Below are 25421 nucleotides of genomic sequence, written 5' to 3'. Positions count from 1 at the left end.
TTCTTTATATTTTGACTTCAAAATGATGATATTTAATGATGCATTTTATAGCAGTTATTCATACATATATAGCATATGAAAGCATGTATGTAAATTTTACGAGGGAAAATAATCGAAAAAATTAAGATGGGTAATGTGAGTTTTGTAGTTAAAATCACATTCATAGAATATCGAATTCGGAAAAGTCACTCCACAACTGCTACCAGATGGAGTGGTCATTTGGCGGTCAATGTCCATCACTGAGGTCACTAACACGGACCTCACTCGACCATTACACGGTCATGGGTCAAAATGGACTTGAATCAAAAAGTCATAAAAGTGTTTTTTCCACACTACGTTGTGAGGTTTACTTTAGGTCGAAACCGTTATATTTAATAGCAAAACTAGAACAGTTACTGTGGAGATTTATCGCTGGTGACGGAGAAAAATGTCGCCTGCTGCCGGTAGAGACTCTTAAACATTTCAAATCCTTTGGATTGTTTTTATTTTGTTCCATCGTGACCCACAGGGCTCAAAAAAAAAAAAATGCAAATGATCATACAAAGGTCGTAAGTTCTGTGAAAATTGTGAGAAAAATATCATTATGAAATGTGTGTAATTTCCGCTGGAATGTTTTTATTTCTTCTGGTAATTACACTATAACGACCAAGTGAAAATGGCAAATTATACAGCTCCCATTAATACGATAAAAGATACCTTAAAAGAAGTTTTATTATAGAACAACCTATATCGTGTATCGATTGAATTCATCACGTGCAACGATTTCATATATATATACACAGCATTCGTTTCAAGTCTTCCAAACGGCGAAACCACATTTGCAAAATTATAATAAAAGTGAATTATTTTATAATTGAACATTGTTTCATCCTCAAAATAGACCTTTTCATTTGATCTTGTCTCTATACTTATGTTTCTATACAATCTCGTGTATAGTTAAACTGGGTCACTGGGTGCCGTCTGGCATCAAGATCACGTTGTGATCACTTCTAGTCGATTTGTCACGTGGTTGCTGAATGTTTTCTACAAATTATCAAATTATTTCTAGCAGTGATTTTTGTGTGTTTTACTCGGGAGTATGTAAAAATGTTTTAAACTCGGTTTTCTTTACTGTGAATTCTCTTTCTTTTTTTTTAAATGGTCCAGTACTGCGGTTTTCCCTTAAAGCTTGTAACATCAAGTATACAGTTTCTTGGTAGTAAATTTCATTCGAGGGGTTTATTTTTCGCGTGTATGCTACCCTCAAAACACGCGAAAAATAGAACCCCACAAAATAATTATTATGCTGTATTTTTTCCTTTTACTTTATCTTATCATAAATAAATTTATCATTTTAAAAACAATGCTTAATTGATTATTTAATCATTTGTAACTACTATACGGATGTCCTATAAAGCTGTTTACTTGTGTTAAGCCTACACAAGGAATGGCCTTGACGCGACTTTATCAAAGATGTGATTAGCGACCGGATCGTCTTTTACGTCACCGAATTAATCCTTCTAAGAAATGTTATTAACAGCGTTGTACATTTGCAGTTGCAGCCACTTGAAGGCAGTCCGCGGGCAACAGGTCATCGACCTCCTACTCTCCACGCGACGACTTGGCCACAAGCCAATGGCCACGCTTAGTGGCATTTCTTTTATTTAATCCGAACAGAAAACCACGCTTAGCTCTACATTTGGATGCTTTAGGCCAGTGTATGATATCTTTGTATTAATGAAGTCGACACCTGTATATTCCGTTACAATAAGATTCTTGTTTAGATCACACGCACACGATCGCGTCTCACTTCAATACTTCATCAGTGCACTTTACAACAAATGGCTAATGATGACAGCATTTGAATATTTTATTATTATTTTCTGAGAGTTTTGTTAATTCTTGTCATTGCTGATATTGTTGTTCAAGTTTTTGACGAAAGCCATATAGAAACAAATCGGATTGTGTCCTACGTTTAAGAGTGTTACGTTATAGACGTCGCTGTGTTACTTGCGCTGCGGGATTTCTTCTCCTCCTTGTGCCGCGAGAGCGGACCGCAAGATACAGTGAGCAGACGACACAAGCAAAGGTAACATGGACGACTATCACGGCTCATCACCTTTCAATGGCGATTTTGATTTTTACGCTGAAAATTTATTTCAAAATTTTAACGAATCGACTGATGATCTCATGAATCTGAACTATACATTTGTGTTAGAGAGCGAAGCAGACGTGACAGAGAGACGGATCGTACCCCTGGTGTTTCTAGTAATATTCATCGTTGGTATTTTGGGAAACGCCATGGTGATTTTTGTGTTTTTACGTAATAAGGCCTTTCGGACAATTACTAACATATATTTACTGAACTTGGCGGTAGTGGACTTGCTTTATCTATGCCTGTGTGTGCCTTTTACTGCCGTGTTTTACTGGATATCCTACTGGCCCTTCGGAAATACGCTTTGTAAGTATACAAATTTTCATTACAAACACGAATCAATGTTAACGAATTATTATAAATCAAACATACATAAGTACGCGTTCTTGTGTAAAAATACAAATCGCTATCAGAGAATAAATTTCATTACAATTTGTATTAACTGGATGTGGTCGGACACGGGTACCAGCCTCTAACGTCAATACACTTCTACTGAACAAGATAACTAGATCGGCCTAGGGAAAAGGCCCAATTTAGGGAGACTTATAATGGTCACTTAATAGCTCGAGATATCTCGCTGGGAGTGGTTTGAATCGACAGCTATTTTTTTTAATTTGGTATATAATTCACTATGTATTAAGCCATAAAACTATTTTCAGACTTCATTTAACATCGTTAAATTGTCAGATTTCAGCTGGTCGGACATTTGTCTGGAAGCGAAATCAAACACTGAATCCCTAAAAATCAACTTTAAACACACCTTTACACGACATGTCCGTATTCGACTTAAATGCAGTGTTAAGAGTGATCATTTACTGACTTATTCCTACGTTATCCTATCAAACTTTACAGCTCAGATTTACAACTCTCGGTAAACAACCGGATTAAGACCGACATTCTGACTTATGAAAATGGAATTAGGCTGTAATATTCTGTAAGAACAGCGCTAATTATCCCAATTTTACCAAACTTCGGCGTTGATTGAATCGTAAAATTTAGACCAATTTGCATTTCCTTAAGCAAAAATAATGATATTCATAAGATAATGTGTCAGGAGTTTCAATGACGTCTTGTCTTTAATAACAAGGAATTTATTGACCATGACCATCGTATGTCCCCACCAGTTTTGGAAATTAAAGACATGACAGGGTCTTCTACATCAGCCGCGTATCACGATCTTTTCCTACAATGGAACCAACGTGGACAGCTTGCCACCTGGCTGTATGATAAGCGTGGTGATTTATCTTTTCTTATAATGAATTTTCTATTTCTGGATACAAACACCCCTGCATACCCAACCTTGTATGGTTTTCACAAGTCGCAGTTGGTTTGATGCTCATTGGTTTGCCTGTTGGTTCCGTTGTTATAAATCTTCTTCCTATTTGAGAAAGCAGTGCGGCAATTACTGGCCAAATTTCGAATGCAGCCGATGAGTTTCATGATAGTACTAGTGACGTAAGCCCTATTTGGCAGTGTTGGAGACCTGGTAGAATGTCATCTCAATGTTCAATGTATCTTCAGGATTATATAATGTCACATATTAAGGGGTTATCCAGCCACTAATAAATCTTTTGTTTTGACTTTATTGTACATTTCCAAGCTGAAGTCGAGATATTGTCATGAACATTCACGGTAAATTAACACCATATGCAGGACGTACGTGTTCTCTATTTAAACACGTTTCCTCCAAATGTACATTTACCTGTCGTCATTAGTCATGCATTTTCAGATCGATCAAGGCGGTGGACTGAAATAGGTTCTCCGTCACGGTATAACACCATACCTCTTTTAACGCTAAATGTATGCTTAAAATGTCTTCTTTTGTCGGCACAATTTTAACATTACCTTAAAACAGTAACAGTTGCGCTTTAATGTTCGCTATTATGAATATAATTTCTCCCGTCTTCAAATTAATAGCTATTTACAAACACAGAAACCGCAACCGCGTAACGTTTTCAGACGACACTCATCAAACCATAGCATACAATGGGTTTGCTTTGTTTTATCAATAAAATAAACTAAATCATTTTGTATTAAGTGAAAACAACGTGAAAGATCGTTTTTTCTTTACCATGAATTTTGAGCATGTGCGCTGGTCTCCCTTGATTTTAGAGTACCGGTATCTAAAATTACAACTTATTTTAGATAACATTTTGTGTATCTGCAGTTACAATGTATTAGAGTTTCTAAAGTGGCATGAGTAATTTCTTGCTTTGTATAAGATGAATGTTGCCAGTGACTCGGCCACATAATAATTCTATATACACGTAGTTCCTCCACACGCGAAAGATTTCTTTTTCGAATTACTTTATCACTGTATTCTAGAAAAGACAGGTTTCTTGTTAGTGAATGGATATTCTTTACAACCGTTAACTCAGAAACCTGCGCTGAATTACAGTCAAATGCATGAAGACTGCTGCAAAAGTAAAAAGAGAAAGAAGACCGGGAGCTAAAGAAGGATGAGAGTCCAAAAATGCCATAATTCCAAAAACAAATCTATGGCAACGAAATCATTTTCATTTGATATCAGAACAAACAATAACCAATAGATCCTCGAATACACAGCGAAGCATTACGCAACATCGTGTGTGAGGCAAGCAGATCACATAGGAAAATTGATCACTTCATGAATGTAAGTCAGCATATTTATCTTTATCAAAATGAAAAAAAAGAAAGAAAAACAGAAAAAAATATAGCAGCTATACAACAACATGCATTGGAAATGATGAACTCGTGTGTCACAAGATTATCAGTCTAGGAGAATTGAACGTGGCAGAGGTGCTTGTACAGTAGCAACAAAGACTTTGCAGTAGTTCTTAATTGAAAGGAAACTTGGAACGGGTTATTTTTTTAAGTTTTATTTATCAGTAATATTCTTTATCTAACCAGGTAAACACCGAACTAATTGATATGTTAGTGTTAAATGTTAAGTTTTCAGTTGAAAAAAAGCCGCATGATGGGAAGTCTCCTGCCTTTTTGTAATATCATTCAGCCTAGAAAACCCTTTAACAGCTCGATGGTACTCCGACCCCAGTAACACCAATTCACTATATATCAACGTGTCTTGTTCACACTTATAATCCTGACTACTATAAGGAGGAGAACGTCCACATGTTGATGAGACGGATATAGGAATCAGATCTCTTATTTTGAATATGGCTTCTGAAATAAATTGTGTTAGCGTAAAAAAATTAATGCGAACATAGGTTGTAGGCACACCAGGCAGATTTTTAATACAATAAATTCATGAGTGACCAATAAAGGCTAATAAAGATATATCATCATTTGTTGCAAAATTGTCAAAAACTGACTTATTAGGACTCTTTATATGCATAGTTTATGTCTTTGGTAATAATACTACCCACTCAAAAATGTTCCCGATAATTACAAGGAACACTTGCATATGTAAATTTACAAATGTAGGATAAGAACTATTTCTGCAATATTTTGTTTCAATCTTTTACTTGAGTTTTTAAAAGCAATGTGCTATGTGAATATTTCAAGTGAAAATATTGAAATCTGTACATTAAACATAAATTTGACCTACTTTGTAAATATTGTTTTGTAATTTTGTCTTAAATAAGATATTTGTGAAGTAGATATTGATTTTTTTCAGTTAATAGGTTTCCTCATGATTTTCAAGATTTTTACAAGAAAAAAATGAATAAATGAAAAAATATAGAAAAGTAACCATTTTTGTTACCTTTTTTACCAAAAAAATTGTCAAGTCATGGGAATGCTTAGATTTTGAGAAAATCCTATTCACATGGTAACATAATCACTGTGTAAAAGTTTCAAGATATCTAGAAGTTAATTGCGAAAATGTCATTCATTCTTAAAACTATTATACTTAGGGTGGTATAGTTTTTATAATCATATTGTCTTTTATTACTGCTGTTCTGAGGCAAATACAGCTTACTACAGTCATATTGTTTGATCAATATTACACTGACTATGAAATAACTTACTACGGTCATATTGCCTTTGAGCAATACTATATTAAGGAGTGGTAACATATCATTCTGCAGTTGTTATTACCGACCCTAAGCGGTGATCTAGAATTAACATTATAAGGTAATGAAATGTCTAAACCAACACGCATTGCCAATGCCATAATGTGAAACAGATCTTAATGACCATGTTTTAAAAAGGTACATATATGTAGAAGACACGGAGAGACTGGATTCATTTACATCCTCTGGCATTAATGTCCGTATTGAGAAATCTATTATAGAACCCTTACAATCTTAGTAATTATCTTATTTTAGTGGTAATCTCACTTCATTGGTAATACAGATTCACTGCTAATATTATTTCAGTGGAAATATTGAATCACTACTTATATTTTTTCAGTGAATAATGATACACTGCGAATATTACTTCAGTAATGATATCATTTCTGTGGTATTAATATTTCATCGTTGATATTAATTAAATGCTAATATCATCTCAGCGGTTATATGATTTCAGTGCTAATAATATTTCAGTGGTAATATTACTTCAGTGGTAACATTAGTTTGGTGATGAGATTATTTCAGTAGCAATAAAGGTTTAGTGATGATATTATTTCTGTAGTTATATAATTTCAGTGATATTATTTCTGTGGTAATATTATTTTGGTGATGATATTATTTCTGTGGTAATATTATTTTGGTGATGATATTATTTCTGTGGTAATATTATTTTGGTGATGATATTATTTCTGTGGTAATATTATTTTGGTGATGATATTATTTCTGTGGTAATATAATTTCAGTGCTAATATTATTTCTGTGGTAATATTATTTTGGTGATGATATTATTTCTGTGGTAATATTATTTTGGTGATGATATTATTTCAGTGGTAACATTATCTCAGCGGTGACGTTATTTTAATGATATCTATAAGCAATTCTGTTACAGCTGCTCACTCCTTATTGCAGACAATTTGTATCAACCATTTTTATTCATTTCTTATTTGCATGCATCCCCGCTATTGACATAGGAGCCAGTTAATATTTAATACGGCAGAATGTCACAACTAAATTACAACTGTAATTACATCGTACAGTGTTTTGAGAGATGCCAATACGGGCTTGATGAAGCTCGTATCATTGACAACCTAAGCATGCTTGGATATGATGTAATGTCTATACAACAGATATCAGCAGAACATGTTTAACCTCTCAGCACTCTTTCATTAATTATTCAACTTTTTCTTTAAGGCCACATTGTTCCCTTACCCATCTATCTGTCATCCCGTCGTAATTGCTTTCACGATATCATTTACTCTGTGACGAATGGAGATATATTTTGTGAAAATATGTTGTGCACACAAGGAGAGAATTAAAACTTTCAGGCCACCAGAAGCTTCTATCTGAGAACCTTTATCAAATGATTCTTAAATATTCGGGTTATTGAGGTATTCCAGGTGGCTAACAGTATATACATATTGCAATACTTACAATAGTTTTTTAACTGTTATGAGAAACACTAACTAAAGAACCAAGACTTGGATTACGACGAATGTTGACAAGAAAATCACACAGGCCATCAATTTATCCAGGTATTGTTTTCAAGCGCAATATAATGCCGTATTGCCTGAATATGATATCAGTTCATGTTTCGTCTCAAGCGACTTGGACTATGCTGTTGTGTTTGCTTTTTTCCTATATTGTGTTAGATAACATGTAACGACACAAAGTGCAGTCATTTGTTTTCTCTGGCGTACAGTCTGAACAATTATATCGTGTTCAAAAAACATAACAGCGTATTTACTACGCAGTAACTTGTCGGTAAATCTCTTTTAAGTTATACAATGTTATACTGTATATGTATGGTTATTTCTGGTAATTATAATGTTGTCGTACATGTATGGTTATTTCTTGTTATTATCAACTTGTCGTATATGTATGGTTATTTCTGGTTATTATAAAAGTGTCGTATATGTATGGTTATTTCTGGTTATTATAATGTTGTCGTACATGTATGGTTATTTCTGGTAATTATGAAGTTGTCGTACATGTATGGTTAATTCTGGTTATTTGAAAGTTGTCGTACATGTATGGGTATTTCTGGTTATTATGAACTTGTCGTATATGTATGGTTATTTTGTTTATTATGGTTATTTCTGGTTATTATAAAGTTATCGTAAAGGTATGGTTATTTCTGGTTATTATAATGTTGTCGTATATGTATGGCTATTTCTGGTTATTATGAACTTGTCGTATGTATGGTTATTTCTGGTTATTATAAAAGTATCGTATATGTATGGTTGTTTCTGGTTATTATAAAAGTGTCGTATATGTATGGTTATTTCTGGTTATTTGAAAGTTGTCGTACATGTATGGGTATTTCTGGTTATTATGAACTTGTCGTATATGTATGGTTATTTCTGTTTATTATGGTTATTTCTGGTTATTATAAAGTTATCGTAAAGGTATGGTTATTTCTGGTTATTATAATGTTGTCGTATATGTATGGCTATTTCTGGTTATTATGAACTTGTCGTATGTATGGTTATTTCTGGTTATTATAAAAGTATCGTATATGTATGGTTGTTTCTGGTTATTATAAAAGTGTCGTATATGTATGGTTATTTCTGGTTATTTGAAAGTTGTCGTACATGTATGGGTATTTCTGGTTATTATGAACTTGTCGTATATGTATGGTTATTTCTGTTTATTATGGTTATTTCTGGTTATTATAAAGTTATCGTAAAGGTATGGTTATTTCTGGTTATTATAATGTCGTATATGTATGGCTATTTCTGGTTATTATGAACTTGTCGTATGTATGGTTATTTCTGGTTATTATGAACTTGTCGTACATGTATGGTTAATTCTGGTTATTTTAAAGTTGTTGTACATGTATGGGTATTTCTGGTTATGATAAAGGTGTCGTATATGTATGATTATTTCTGGTTATTACAAAATTGTCGTATATGTATGGTTATTTCTGTTTATTATGGTCATTTCTGGTTATTATAAAGTTGTCGTATATATATGGTTATTTCTGGTTATTATAAAGTTCTCGTACATGTATGGTTATTTCTGGTTATTATGAAGTTGTCGTATATGTATGGTTATTTCTGGTTATTATGAACTTGTCGTACATGTATGGTTATTTTTGGTTATTATGAAGTTGTTGTATATGTATGGTTATTTCTGGTTATTATAATGTTGTCGTACATGTATGGCTATTTCTGGTTATTATAAAGTTGTCGTACATGTATGGTTATTTTTGTTATTATCAACTTGTCGTATATGTATTGTTATTTCTGGTTATTATGAAGTTGTCGTATATGTATGGTTATTTCTGGTTATTATGAACTTGTCGTATATGTATGGTTATTTCTGGTAATTATAATGTTGTCGTACATGTATGGTTATTTCTTGTTATTATCAACTTGTCGTATATGTATTGTTATTTCTGGTTATTATAAAGTTGTTGTATATGTATGGTTATTTCTGGTTATTATAATGTTGTCGTACATGTATGGCTATTTCTGGTTATTATGAACTTGTCGTACATGTATGGTTAATTCTGGTTATTTTAAAGTTGTCGTATGTATGGTTATTTCTGGTTATTATAATGTTGTCGTACATGTATGGTTATTTCTGGTTATTATGAACTTGTCGTAGATGTATGGTTATTTCTGTTTATTATGGTCATTTCTGGTTATTATAAAGTTGTCGTATATATACGGTTATTTCTGGTTATTATAAAGTTCTCGTACATGTATGGTTATTTCTGGTTATTATGAAGTTGTCGTATATGTATGGTTATTTCTGGTTATTATGAACTTGTCGTACATGTATGGTTATTTTTGGTTATTATGAAGTTGTTGTATATGTATGGTTATTTCTGGTTATTATAATGTTGTCGTACATGTATGGCTATTTCTGGTTATTATAAAGTTGTCGTACATGTATGGTTATTTTTGTTATTATCAACTTGTCGTATATGTATTGTTATTTCTGGTTATTATGAAGTTGTCGTATATGTATGGTTATTTCTGGTTATTATGAACTTGTCGTATATGTATGGTTATTTCTGGTAATTATAATGTTGTCGTACATGTATGGTTATTTCTTGTTATTATCAACTTGTCGTATATGTATTGTTATTTCTGGTTATTATAAAGTTGTTGTATATGTATGGTTATTTCTGGTTATTATAATGTTGTCGTACATGTATGGCTATTTCTGGTTATTATGAACTTGTCGTACATGTATGGTTAATTCTGGTTATTTTAAAGTTGTCGTATGTATGGTTATTTCTGGTTATTATAATGTTGTCGTACATGTATGGTTATTTCTGGTTATTATGAACTTGTCGTATATGTATGGTTATTTCTGTTTATTATGGTTATTTCTGGTTATTATAAAGTTATCGTAAAGGTATGGTTATTTTTGGTTATTATAAAAGTGTCGTATATGTATGGTTATTTCTGGTTTTTATGAACTTTTCGTACATGTATGGTTAATTCTGGTTATTACAAAGTTGTCGTATATGTATGGTTATTTCTGTTTATTATGGTCATTTCTGGTTATTATAAATTTGTCGTATATATATGGTTATTTCTGGTTATTATCAAGTTCTCGTACATGTATGGTTATTTCTGGTTATTATGAAGTTGTTGTATATGTATGGTTATTTCTGGTTATCATAAAGTTGTCGTATAGATATGGTTATTTCTGGTTATTATAAAGTTGTCGTATATGTATGGTTATTTCTGGTTATTATGAACTTGTCGTACATGTATGGTTATTTCTGGTTATTATGAACTTGTCGTAGAGATATGGTTATTTCTGGTAATTATGAAGTTGTCGTATGTATGGTTATTTCTGGTTATTATAAAGTTCTCGTACATGTATGGTTATTTCTGGTTATTATGAAGTTGTTGTATATGTATGGTTATTTCTGGTTATTATGAAGTTGTGGTATAGATATGGTTATTTCTGGTTATTATCAATTTGTTGTATATATATGGTTATTTCTGGTTATTATGAAGTTGTCGTACATGTATGGTTATTTCTGGTTATTATGAAGTTGTCGTACATGTATGGTTATTTTTGGTTATTATGAACTTGCCGTATATGTATGGTTATTTCTGGTAATTATAATGTTGTCGTACATGTATGGTTATTTCTGGTTATTATGAAGTTGTTGTATATGTATGGTTATTTCTGGTAATTATAAAGTTGTCGTATATGTATGGTTATTTTTGGTTATTATGAACTTGCCGTATATGTATGGTTATTTCTGGTAATTATAATGTTGTCGTACATGTATGGTTATTTCTTGTTATTATCAACTTGTAGTATATGTATTGTTATTTCTGGTTATTATAAAGTTGTCGTATATGTATGGCTATTTCTGGCTTTAATGAACTTGTCGTACATGTATGGTTATTTCTGGTTATTATAAAGTTGTCGTATGTATGGTTATTTCTGATAATTATGAAGTTGTCGTATGTATGGTTATTTCTGGTAATTATGAAGTTGTCGTATATGTATGGTTATTTCTGGTTATTATAAAGGTGTCGTATATGTATGGATATTTCTGGTTATTATCAACTTGTCGTACATGTATGGTTATTTATGGTTATTATGAACCTGTCGTATATGTATGGTTATTTCTGGTTATTATAATGTTGTCGTACATGTATGGTTATTTCTGGTTATTATGAAGTTGTCGTATATGTATGGTTATTTCTGTTTATTATGGTTATTTCTGGTTATTATAAAGTTGTCGTACATGTATGGTTATTTCTGGTTATTATAAAGTTGTATATGTATGGCTATTTCTGGTTATTATGAGTTTTTCGTATATGTATGGTTATTTCTGGTAATTATGAAGTTGTCGTACATGTATGGTTAATTCTGGTTATTTGAAAGTTGTCGTACATATATGGTTATTTCTGGTTATTATAAAAGTGTCGTATATGTTTTGTTATTTCTGGTTATTATGAAGTGTTCGTATATATATGGTTATTTCTGGTTATTATAAAGTTCTCGTACGTGTATGGTTATTTCTGGTTATTATGAACTTGTCGTATATGTATGGTTATTTCTGGTTATTATGAAGTTGTCGTATATATATGGTTATTTCTGGTTATTATAAAGTTGTCGTATATGTATGGTTGTTTCTGGTTATTATGAACTTTTCGTATATGTATGGTTATTTCTGGTTATTATGAAGTTGTCGTACATGTATGGTTATTTCTGGTTATTATCAAGGTGTCGTATATGTATGGTTATTTCTAGTTATGGTTATTATGAAGTTGGCGTACATGTATGGTTATTATGGTTATTTCTGGTTATTATGAAGTTGTCGTACATGTATGGTTATTTCTGGTTATTATGAACTTTTCGTATAGGTATAGTTATTTCTGGTTATTATAAAGGTGTCGTATATGTATGGTTATTTCTGGTTATTATAAAGGTGTCGTATATGTATGGTTATTTCTGGTTATTATAAAGGTGTCGTATATGTATGGTTATTTCTGGTTATTATAAAGGTGTCGTATATGTATGGTTATTTCTGGTTATTATGAACGTTGTCTGGTTATTATGAAGTTGTCGTACATGTATGGTTATTTCTGGTTATTATGAACTTGTCGTATATGTATGGTTAATTCTGGTTATTTGAAAGTTGTCGTACATATATGGTTATTTCTGGTTATTATAAAAGTGTCGTATATGTTTTGTTATTTCTGGTTATTATGAAGTGTTCGTATATTTATGGTTATTTCTGGTTATTATAAAGTTCTCGTACGTGTATGGTTATTTCTGGTTATTATGAACTTGTCGTATATGTATGGTTATTTCTGGTTATTATAAAGTTGTCGTATATATATGGTTATTTCTGGTTATTATAAAGTTCTCGTACATGTATTGTTATTTTTGGTTATTATGACGTTGTCATATATGTATGGTTATTTCTGGTTATTATAAAGTTGTCGTATGTATGGTTATTTCTGGTTATTATGAAGTTGTCGTATATGTATGGTTATTTCTGGTTATTATATATGTATGGTTATTTCTGGTTATTATGAAGTTGTCGTATATGTATGGTTGTTTCTGGTTATTATGAAGTTGTCGTATATGTATGGTTATTTCTGGTTATTATAAAGTTATTCTGGTTATGATAAAGGTGTCGTATATATGTATATATGTTATTTCTGGTTATTATAAAGTTGTCGTATATGTATGGTTATTTCTGGTTATTATGAAATATGTATGGTGTTTCGTATTATGTATGTATGTTATTTCTGGTTATTATAAAGGTTGTCGTATATGTATGGTTATTTCTGGTTATTATGTATGGTTATTTCTGTTGTCGTAATGTATTTCTGGTTATTATGAAGTTGTCGTATATGTATGGTTATTTCTGGTTATTATAAAGTTGTCGAATGTATGGTTATTTCTGGTTATTATAAAGTTGTCGTATAGGTATGGTTATTTCTGGTTATTATAATGTTGTCGTACATGTATGGTTATTTCTGGTTATTATAAAAGTGTCGTATATGTTTTGTTATTTCTGGTTATTATAAAGTTGTCGTACATGTATGGTTATTTCTGGTTATTATAAAGTTGTCGTATGTATGGTTATTTCTGGTTATTATAAAGTTGCCGTATATGTATGGTTATTTCTGGTAATTATAATGTTGTCGTACATGTATGGTTATTTCTTGTTATTATCAACTTGTCGTATATGTATTGTTATTTCTGGTTATTATCAAGTTGTCGTATATGTATGGTTATTTCTGTTTATTATGGTTATTTCTGGTTATTATAAAGTTGTCGTATATGTATGGTTATTTCTGGTTATTATGAACTTGTCCTACATGTATGGTTATTTCTGGTTATTATAAAGGTGTCGTATATGTATGTACATGCATGGTTATTTCTGGTTATTATGAACTTGTCGTATATGTATGGTTATTTCTGGTTATTATGAAGTTGTCGTACATGTATGGTTATTTCTGGTCATTATAAAGTTGTTGTATATGTATGGTTATTTCTGGTTATGATGAAGTTGTCGTATATGTATGGTTATTTTTGGTTATTATAAAGTTGTCGTATATGTATGGTTATTTCTGGTTATGGTTATTATGAAGTTGGCGTACATGTATGGTTATTATGGTTATATCTGGTTATTATAAAGTTGTCGTATATATATGGTTATTTCTGGTTATGATGAAGTTGTCGTATATGTATGGTTATTTCTGGTTATGGTTATTATGAAGTTGGCGTACATGTATAGTTATTATGGTTATTTCTGGTTATTATAAAGTTGTCGTATATGTATGGTTATTTCTGGTTATTATAAAGGTGTCGTATATGTATGGTTATTTCTGGTTATTATCAAGGTGTTGTATATGTATGGTTATTTCTGGTTATTATGAAGTGGTCGTACATGTATGGCTATTTCTGGTTATTATGAAGTTGTCGTACATGTATGGTTATTTCTGGTTATTATGAAGTTGTCGTACATGTATGGTTATTTCTGGTTATTATGAACTTGTCGTATATGTATGGTTATTTCTGGTTATTATGAACTTGTCGTATATGTATGGTTATTTCTGGTTATTATAAAGGTGTCGTATATGTATGGTTATTTCTGGTTATTATCAAGGTGTTGTATATGTATGGTTATTTCTGGTTATTATGAAGTGGTCGTACATGTATGGCTATTTCTGGTTATTATGAACTTGTCGTATACGTATGGTTATTTCTTGTTATTATGAAGTTGTCGTACATGTATGGTTATTTCTGGTTATTATGAAGTTGTCGTACATGTATGGTTATTTCTGGTTATTATGAAGTTGTCGTACATGTATGGTTAATTCTGGTTATTATGAACTTGTCGTATATGTATGGTTATTTCTGGTTATTATGAACTTGTCGTATATGTATGGTTATTTTTGGTTATTATAAATGTGTCATATATCTATGGTTATTTCTGGTTATTATGAAGGTGTCGTATATGTATGGTTATTTCCTGTTATGGTTATTATGAAGTTGGCGTACATGTAGGGTTATTATGGTTATTTCTGGTCATTATAAAGTTGTCGTATAGGTATGGTTATTTCTGGTTATCATGAAGGTGTCGTATATGTATGGTTATTTCTGGTTATTATAAAGTTGTCGTATATGTATGGTTATTATGAAGTGGTCGTACATGTATGGCTATTTCTGGTTATTATGAACTTGTCGTATATGTATGGTTATTTCTGGTTATTATGAAGTTGTCGTACATGTATGGTTATTTCTGGTTATTATAAAGGTGTCGTATATGTATGGTTATTTCTGGTTATTATGAACTTGTCGTATATGTATGGTTATTTCTGGTTATTATAAAGGTGTCATATAGGTATGGTTATTTCTGGTTTTAATGAAGTTGTCGTAAATGTATGGTTATTATGGTTATATCTGGTTATTATAAAGTTGTCGTATATGTATGGTTATTTCTGGTTATTATGAAGTTGTCGTATATGTATGGTTATTTCTGGTTATTATGAACTTGTCGTATATGTATGGTTATTTCTGGTTATTATAAAGTTGTCGTATATGTATGGTTATTTCTGGTTATTATGAACTTGTCGTATATGTATGATTATTTCTGGTTATTATGAACTTGTCGTATATGTATGGTTATTTCTGGTTATTATGAAGGTGTCGTATATGTATGGTTATTTCCTGTTATGGTTATTATGAAGTTGGCGTACATGTATGGTTATTATGGTTATTTCTGGTCATTATAAAGTTGTCGTATATATATGGTTATTTCTGGTTATTATGAAGTTGTCGTACATGCATGGTTATTTCTCGGTATCCTGAAGTTGTCGTATATGTATGGTTATTTCTGGTTATTATGAAGTTGTCGTATATGTAAGGTTATTTCTGGTTATCATGAAGTTGTCGTATATGTATGGTTATTTCTGGTTATTATAAAGGTGTCGTATATGTATGGTTATTTCTGGTTATTATAAAGTTGTCGTATATGAATGGTTATTTTTGGTTATTATGAAGTGGTCGTACATGTATGGCTATTTCTGGTTATTATGAACTTGTCGTATATGTATGGTTATTTCTGGTTATTATGAAGTTGTCGTACATGTATGGTTATTTCCGGTTATTATGAACTTGTCGTATATGTGTGGTTATTTCTGGTTATTATAAAGGTGTCGTATATGTATGGTTATTTCTGGTTATTATGAACTTGTCGTATATGTATGGTTATTTCTGGTTATTATAAAGGTGTCATATAGGTATGGTTATTTCTGGTTTTAATGAAGTTGTCGTAAATGTATGGTTATTATGGTTATATCTGGTTATTATAAAGTTGTCGTATATGTATGGTTATTTCTGGTTATTATGAAGTTGTCGTATATGTATGGTTATTTCTGGTTATTATAAAGTTGTCGTATATGTATGGTTATTTCTGGTTATTATGAACTTGTCGTATATGTATGATTATTTCTGGTTATTATGAACTTGTCGTATATGTATGGTTATTTCTGGTTATTATAAAGGTGTCGTATATGTATGGTTATTTCCTGTTATGGTTATTATGACGTTTACGTACATGTATGGTTATTATGGTTATTTCTGGTCATTATAAAGTTGTCGTATAGGTATTGTTATTTCTGGTTATTAAAAAGTTGTTGTATATATATGGTTATTTCTGGTTATTATGAACTTGTCGTATATGTATGGTTATTTCTGGTTATTATAAAGGTGTCGTATATGTATGGTTATTTCTGGTTATCATGAAGTTGTCGTACATGTATGGTTATTTCTGGTTATTATGAACTTGTCGTATATGTATGGTTATTTCTGGTTATTATGAAGTTGTCGTACATGTATGGTTATTTCTGGTTATTATGAACTTGTCGTATATGTATGGTTATTTCTGGTTATTATAAAGGTGTCGTATATGTATGGTTATTTCTGGTTATTATAAAGTTGTCGTATATGTATGGTTATTTCTGGTTATTATGAAGTTGTCGTACATGTATGGTTATTTCTGGTTATTATGAACTTGTCGTATATGTATGGTTATTTCTGGTTATTATGAAGTTTTCGTACATGTATAGTTATTTCTGGTTATTATGAACTTGTCGTATATGTATGGTTATTTCTGGTTATTTTAAATGTGTCTTATATGTATTGTATTTTCTTGTTGATATTATAAAGGTGTCGTATATGTATGTACATGCATGGTTATTTCTGGTTATTATGAAGTTGTCGTATATGTATGGTTGTTTCTGGTTATTATGAAGTTGTCGTATATGTATGGTTATTTCTGGTTATTATGAACTTGTCGTATATGTATGGTTATTTCTGGTTATTATGAAGTTGTCGTACATGTATTGTTATTTCTAAGTATGATAATATTTTCGTGTATGTATGATTATTTTTGGATAATTTATATTTTTTCACGAATCAAGGGTTGTAGGCAAGAGAAATAATTTAAAAAGTTCAACATTGGATAAAATCCTTGAAATGGATATTGTATTTAGTTTCCGTCAAATAACTTTCATTTTTAGTGTAAGATTTAACCTAAATTTGTTATCTGGTATTTTCGTTGTAACATTATGATCTCGAAAGAGTGGGATATAGTTGCAGGAATTTAAAACAAAAGTAGACAGTCTCTTCTATTTTGTCAAATAAATTTATTTTTTTGTTGCCAGAATTAAACCTTGATTTGTATTGCTTTATCCTAGTGAGATCCTAAATGAGTTTAATATCGGCTAAAATTCGTCAACATTTGCCACAGTTACGGCATTTTGATAAAGAAATGATTTATAGAAGGCTTATGAAGATTTGTATTCTGTTTGGAGATCGAATGATTGCATTCAGATGATTTAGCGCTTGATATGTTTGTTTCATGAAAAGCACATACAAAGATATATATGAATATGTTATAGAATATGTATATTTTCTATTTTTTCATTAGAAAGTAATTAACGCAAATACAAAACAGTTAAGGTGCCACTCGTAGTCTTTGGGCGTATTGATTTGGAGTGCGTGAAGCACTTTCCTAGTCTAAGTTCTTTGTGTCATCCATTCAAGTAGAGTTTAATCAACATGTGTTTTTTTAAACCGCAGTGGGATTTTACAGTAGCCACACGAGTGAAAAGCACTTTTCAATACAAACGTAATTAGTTACAGTAGAGCCAAATAATAAATTAAACTGCATCTTCTAGCTGTTCCGTCCTTTGGGACTCGTCAGTTGTACTAAGCGTTTTGGTTATGAACCAAGAAGGTGAATGAAGGAAATCGAAAGAACATTGGAATATTGGAGGCGCGATAACCCATCATAAACTGCACTTTTGATTCGTCTGATGATTTTAACAGGAAATGTCACATAGCTTTGACTGTCATCATTTGTTTCTCTCGGTGAATTTCCTTCAGATAACTTTAACTGATGTAGATCTCTGTCATCATTTGTTTCTCTCGGTGACTATCCTTCAGATAACTTTAACTGATGTAGATCTCTGTCATCATTTATTTCTCTCGGTGAATTTCCTTCAGATAACTTTAACTGATGTAGATCTCTGTCATCATTTGTTTCTCTCGATGACTAACCTTCAGATAACTTTAAGAAGTAATGTCTTGAAGCATTGCTTCCTTTGATTACCTCGATCATGAACAAATCATTGGCCGAGTCAAAGGTACCATTGTGGAACAAGAAGGCTAATGTCAAACCATTAATTAAGAGGTCTAGGCTGAACAAGGAGGAATTAAAAAACTAACGTCCCGTATTAAATCTTCCATTCTTATCTAAGATACTAGAGGAGATTGTTTCCAAGCGTTTAGAGCTGCATCTGCAGGCAAACAGTCTGCACGACAACCTGCTGTCAGCCTACCGCACAAGACACTCCACTGAAACAGCACTCCTTCGCGTACACAACGATATTGTTGCAGCCTTAGATAACAAGTGCAGAGCAGTGCTTGTCATGCTGGACCTATCCGCGGCATTTGACGTCATTGATCATAGCATACTTTTTAAACGTCAGGATTACTTTTATAGAGTCACTGGGGACGCTTTACGCTGGGGCCAGTCCTATTTGAGTGACAGACGACAGTGTGTGGCCATAGTATCAGCCACATCCGATGATAAAATCCTCGGATTTGATGTTCCACAAGGGTCGGTGCTTGGACCTCGCATGTACTGTCTATACTCGAAACCAATTGGTGAGATCTGTCGTCGCCATAACCTGCTTTACCATTGTTTTGCAGACGACAAACAGATCTATATGGTTATCAGACCCCAACATAACTGGGATACCATCGCGCATAACATGGATGCCTGCCTGGTAGACATAAGTGTCTGGATGGACGCCAATAAGCTTAAGCTTAACCAGGATAAGACGGAACTCATTGTTTTCGCACCAAAGCATCAACAGACACACGATATCCAGCTTAAGGTTGAAATAAAAACCATTAAGGCAGCTCCAGTTGTTAAAATCCTGGGCGTACACTTCAACAGTTCAATGACCATGGAAAAACAGATGGATGATATTGCAAAAAGCTGTTACTACCAACTTCGGAATATTGGACGTATTCGGCAGTTTATCACTACGAATGCATGCAAGACACTGTTACATTCACTTGTGACTTCTCGCCTGGACTATGGGAACGCCCTTTTTTATGGAATCTCTGACTCGGCAACTAGACGCATGCAGAAAGTCCAGAACACTGCTGCGCGTCTGGTTTCCAGTACTAGAAAACGTGAGCACATTACATCCGTGCTACATTACTTACATTGGTTACCTGTGCATTATAGGTCACAGTACAAGATTCTGATGCACACCTACAAAGTACTCGATGGAACAGCTCCTGGTTATCTAACAGAGTTTGTCACTCCCTATCAGCCTTCACGTTCATTACGGTCAGAGGCTAAGTCCCTGCTATGTGTGTCTAAGTCGCGTACTGTGACTTATGGTGACCGTTGTTTTGGGAAGGTTGCCGCCACACTGTGGAAAAACCTACCATCACAATCCAGGAAGGCAACAACACTCGCCATTTTCAAAAAGGGTGTTAAGACCAATCTGTTCAGGTATGCTTTTTCTTAGACTAGTATTTTTTGCTACATGTACATACATGTGGTGTTTTTCTGGAGATCATGCGGACACAATGATCAGCATATCATGCATATATGTAGATGTCTAATGTATTATTGATACCACGACTGAAATTGTACATGCACTGTAAAGTGTCTTAGAAGAATTTGTTAAATTATATAGGGCGCTATATAAATGTTGTATATTATTATTATATCATTATAAACAATTATCGTCAACAATTTCCTCTCTATCGTCTGCAACATAAACAATTATCGTCAACAATTTCCTTTCTATCGTCTGCAACATAAACAATTATCGTCAACAATTTCCTCTTTATCGTCTGCAACATAAACCATTATCGTAAACAGTTTTCTCTCTATTGTCTTCTGCATAAACCTTACTCGTAAAAAGTTTTCTCTCTATTGTCTTCTGCATAAACTTTATTCGTAAATAATTTCCTCTTTATTGTCTTCTGCATAAACAACAGTCGTAAACAGTTTCCTCTTTATTGTCTACTGCATAAACAACAGTCATAAACAATTTCCTCTTTATTGTCTACTGCATAAACAACAGTCATAAACAATTTCCTCTTTATTGTCTTCTGCATAAACTACAGTCGTAAACAATTTCCTCTTTATTGTCTCTCAGCATAAACAACAGTCGTAAACAATTTCCTCTTTATTGTCTACTGCATAAACTACAGTCATAAACAATTTCCTCTTTATTGTCTTCTGCATAAGCTACAGTCATAAACAATTTCCTCTTTATTGTCTTCTGCATAAACTACAGTCGTAAACAATTTCATCTTTATTGTCTACTGCATAAACAACAGTCATAAACAATTTCCTCTTTATTGTCTACTGCATAAACAACAGTCATAAACAATTTCCTCTTTATTGTCTTCTGCATAAGCTACAGTCATAAACAATTTCCTCTTTATTGTCTTCTGCATAAACTACAGTCGTAAACAGTTTCCTCTTTATTGTCTACTGCATAAACAACAGTCGTAAACAATTTCCTCTCTATTGCCTACTGCATATACTACAGTCGTAAACAATTTCCTCTTTATTGTCTTCTGCATAAACAACAGTCGTAAACAATTTCCTCTCTATTGTCTACTGCATTAACTATAGCCGTAAACAATTTTCTAATTTGAGTCTACGATATAAACTATGGTCATAAACAATGTTCTTCTTTAATGTTTACGAAATAGAATGTCAACATGTGTTCTAATAGTTAGCGAGATTGGTATGTGGTTTGTCTGTATGGAAAGTTAGGTTATATCACAATGCACGACTGGTCCTGTAACATACAAATTACAAATATTGATGTTTTCGATTTTTACTGGGTTCCGAATGCCAACATATCCCCTGTTTCCGTTGCTTCCATTTCGTCTACTTGAATGTCAGCGTTTTATTTGTACTAACTCTATGAACTTGGTCCATCGCCTACACTGAGCTGGGAATCAGCGTAGATTTTACGTCTTAAAATGATTTTATTAGTTCTTTTGTTCAATATTTGGTGTTTGATTGTAATAAAAGCTTTGAAGCATTCATTACACTAATCAGTTTGTTTCAGATGATAATGCAAAATACAATACATGCTATAAAATTATGGGTGTGTTTGATTAAATTCTCTCCGTAGAGTGTGTATCAGTTCGGTATGTAAACATATGTTTAACCTTCATACCAATATGAAAGCACAACTGGCACATCCATAACTTAAACAAACAATGGACTCAATGGACCTGAAACGCTCACTTGTTCTGAAGCTAATAAAGGAAAAAAATCAAAATAAGTCAATTTCTGCTTACCCGAAAGCCCATTCCCCAAGCAAGCTACTTCACAAATACCCTGACCTAAGGCTAGGTAGATATTGAAAAGAAGTTTAAAGTTCTGGACACGTTTTATGCTACTGTTATTGGAAATAGGTCAAGGTCATTCACTTGACAGTTTGGTAACTCCTCACCCTAGCTTACTACAGACCCAATATCATTACCGTGGACTGTTGGCTAGTGTTAAGGAGTCGTTAAAAGATTTCAATATATTTGATCCTGTCGACATTGAAAGTAGGTCAAGGTCATTCATTTGAACAAACATCGTAGCCCTTTATCCATGTGTGCTGCTTGCTCAGTATCAGTTACCTGGGCCTTTTGATTATTGAAAAGCTGCCACGTCTAGACTTTAAGTTATTCGACACGTGTGACCTTGAAAGTGAGTCAATGTCATTAATTTGAACAAAGTTTCAGTCCATATATTGGCATGTTCTTATTCAATATATGCCTACTTTTTATAGGTTTGATCTGATATGTATCTATCCGAAGTAGACGCATAAAAAGGCTTTCATTTTGCAATGACCACGTGCTTGTTTAGATATTGTTACTAGAAAGAATAACAATATATTGAAAAAAATGGTATCACCGAGTGTCTGCTAAGTCCCCAGCTGTAGCCAGATCTGGAGTACAATGCATGGGTTGATAAGTACTGAGGATAGCTGATCATAAACAGACGATAATACTCCTTCCGTTGCCTTAATTACAAGTGCCAAATTGTTTTCATAATCCAATGAACGTCTTTTACCATTATGTTCATATTGTGGCTAGCAACGCTAACATAATTATAAGTGAATACAAACAGCACCAAGGGAATCCATTGCATAAAGGAGCGCAATATTCTCTAAAGGTCGACTTTTTTATGTACAATCTTTTAAGAGTAGATCTTCTGTTACCAACAACACTTACAAAGATGACGATATGTGTGATTATCTACGGCACGTCAGGGCACGGTGCCCAGTGCTTGGGAACTCGGAAACAATGGCATTAAAGTTTCTGCACCTTTCTTGAATTCTTGAATCCTCGTTTTTCTGCCTGATATATTGCTTGACATTTCCTCTCATCTCTCCTTTGTATCTAGTGTCCGTCCAAGTTTTATATAGGATAAATAAGACTAGAGTTTCTGTTTCTGTTATGAAACGTATAAAAGTAATTTATTTTACCCAGCTTCTATCGAGGTAAATTAAGACATTTGTGACGAGTGAAGTAAATTTCCAATACAATGGAACTAATGTAATATTCTGTTTATCACGTAACTTAAATACTAAGTAAGCAATTGTAAAAATAGCATCATATTACACTAATATTAAAAAATGTCGTGTCGTATTGAGGTACTTATACAAAACTTTCTTTTTGTAAACTGCTTTGCTGTTTATTTTCAATTTTATCGTCTTTAGAAGGAAAAAATAAGAGAAATAGGTTTGCTTATGCAATTTCTACGTACATACTTTTATGAATTGTCCCCTAATTGAAAAAAAAAGTATTAAAATCCTGTAATCTTGAAACAAAGCAAACGTTTCTCGGAATAGATCAATGGCATACTCCCTTTAAACTAATTCATTATTGAATTAACAAAATACATCGAAATATATAACATTTTTATATTTTAATCACCATCTTCCATACCATAACTTAGAATGATTTTTTGTCCGTTATAAAAGGCCTTCGGCGTCCATCGGACGAATGAGTTATCGAGACACCTAAATTTGTACCACCTCTCTTAATTTAACTTTATAACTTTGTATTTGTTTTTATGTTCTGTGTTTGTGATGCAATTTATGTTATTTTTGTGTCTTGATAAAGGGGCAGGTTGCCTCGAAAGTTGACAATTCAACTTGTCTGTACTGTCGTTATTACTTCATTGATTATATATATATAAATATTTTTTTTTCGCGTTTCCCTATTAAAATTGAACACTAGATTGCCGAACTTTGATTTTCGTAACTAGTCTTGTTGTTTTCCATAATTTATGTTCCTAAGCAAGCACAGACAAATCCTCAGAGAATGAAACCATTGTTTTATTAGGTGTTATTGACATGTTTATCATTTGTATAAAACATCTGTTTAAAAGTTACCAAGCGACCTCTTTATTTTTAGGTAAACTAGCATCCTACCTCATGGTTTGTTGTATGTCTCTTCACGTGATGACCTTGACAGCTATAGGCATTGACCGTTACATGGCAGTTGTTCATCCTGTTATGTCAAGAACATTGAGGTTAGTGATAAACAATTACTTTACATTCTTTTATTCACCAAGTTTATGCTACATTTGTGTAAGAACATTCGGAAGTTAATGTATATACAGTATATATATTTTTATTTAATGTTATTATAATTTGTATTGCAGAACGAAAAACAGGACGCTCCGTATCCTTGTTGCTATTTGGTTCATTTCTATCACCGCATTTTCACCCGTAATCAGGATTACCCGGGAGATTGTGTCGTTTAAGACGTTTTGTATGGAAACTCTCGAGAAAGCTCAAATGAAAATATACGTTACAATGCTATTCATTTTCATGTATGCCATACCGCTGTTCATCTTGGGATTCTGCTACATCGAAATAGCCAGGAAAATGAGAACAATTTCTTCGGTAGGACTACGATTTAATCAAATGCGCATAGCGACCATTCAAACAAGACAGAGAATCCTAAAGGTGTTTTTTGTCGTGACCTTGACCTTTGCTATTTGCTGGCTTCCATTACACGTGGCAGCCATTATGGATGGTTTTGGAATGACAAACAATCAATTTTTGTACTATGTGAAAATTTACTCGCCTTGTTTTTCCTATTCTACTACAGCAACGAATCCCGTCATTTACTGCTTCGTAAGTAAAACTTTCAGAAAATTTTGTAAGGCAACCTTTATCTGTGAAAACGTTAATATAAATACGATGTTGTTTGGTGAAGAAGGAGAAGTGATGTCCAACTTACCACGAACTCGTAGACGAGAACAGCGGGAACTCCTTTCTTTGCCTCCCAGAAGAGACAATGTAAATGGTAGGCAACCATTATTTATTACAGTTCGTCCAGCAGACTTGCTTTACACACAGACGTGATTAGGCTCCTCTAAGGATGCTAGAATTAAACAATACGTCTAATTCTGAATATTCATCATCCTCTCCAGTGTTCATATTTAAATAAAAGAGTCCTAGGAGCTCGATAAACATGCCATCACAGCGAAATGAGATGTTCAAGACTTAGTATAAAATTTGTATTCCTTGTCTGACGATGTGCAGATAAAAAAACATAGTTACAAAGGATTTGAAAGTTCTTTTTTCTCAACATGGAAAATATAAGAAAAGAAAAATGAAAAAAGCTGGTCCCAAATATCTCAGTAAATGAAATTTGATTTTATCAATCGCGTGAAACGTAATTGAATCAGATATTAGGTT

The 25421-nt window shown here is 32.6% G+C and overlaps 1 protein-coding gene across 1 annotated transcript; it reads left to right on the top strand.

Moving 5' to 3' along the window:
* The first annotated feature begins 2073 nt into the window (after nt 1-2073).
* On the top strand, nt 2074-25085 carry LOC132550743 (galanin receptor type 1-like). The gene is made up of 3 exons (XM_060214835.1): nt 2074-2440; nt 24127-24244; nt 24377-25085. Exons 1-3 carry the CDS (start codon nt 2074-2076, stop codon nt 25083-25085), a joined length of 1194 nt encoding a protein of 397 aa, XP_060070818.1.
* Nucleotides 25086-25421: the final 336 nt, after the last annotated feature.

Source organism: Ylistrum balloti, unplaced genomic scaffold, assembly GCF_031769215.1.
Source record: "Ylistrum balloti isolate Yb309-2 unplaced genomic scaffold, AGI_CSIRO_Ybal_v1 Utg370142, whole genome shotgun sequence".
NCBI lineage: Eukaryota > Metazoa > Mollusca > Bivalvia > Pectinida > Pectinidae > Ylistrum > Ylistrum balloti.
The sequence above is the reverse complement of the archived record's forward strand: the minus strand, read 5'-3'. Positions and strand labels throughout refer to the sequence as shown.

What these genes read in the sequence shown, in the direction of transcription:
- LOC132550743 (XM_060214835.1), top strand. Translation starts at nt 2,074, where the DNA reads ATGGACGACTATCACGGCTCATCACCTTTCAATGGCGATTTTGATTTT. An exon ending in GCCCTTCGGAAATACGCTTT is followed by an intron (nt 2,441 to 24,126) that starts GTAAGTATACAA and finishes CTTTATTTTTAG; the next exon opens with GTAAACTAGCATCCTACCTC. An exon ending in GTTATGTCAAGAACATTGAG is followed by an intron (nt 24,245 to 24,376) that starts GTTAGTGATAAA and finishes TTTGTATTGCAG; the next exon opens with AACGAAAAACAGGACGCTCC.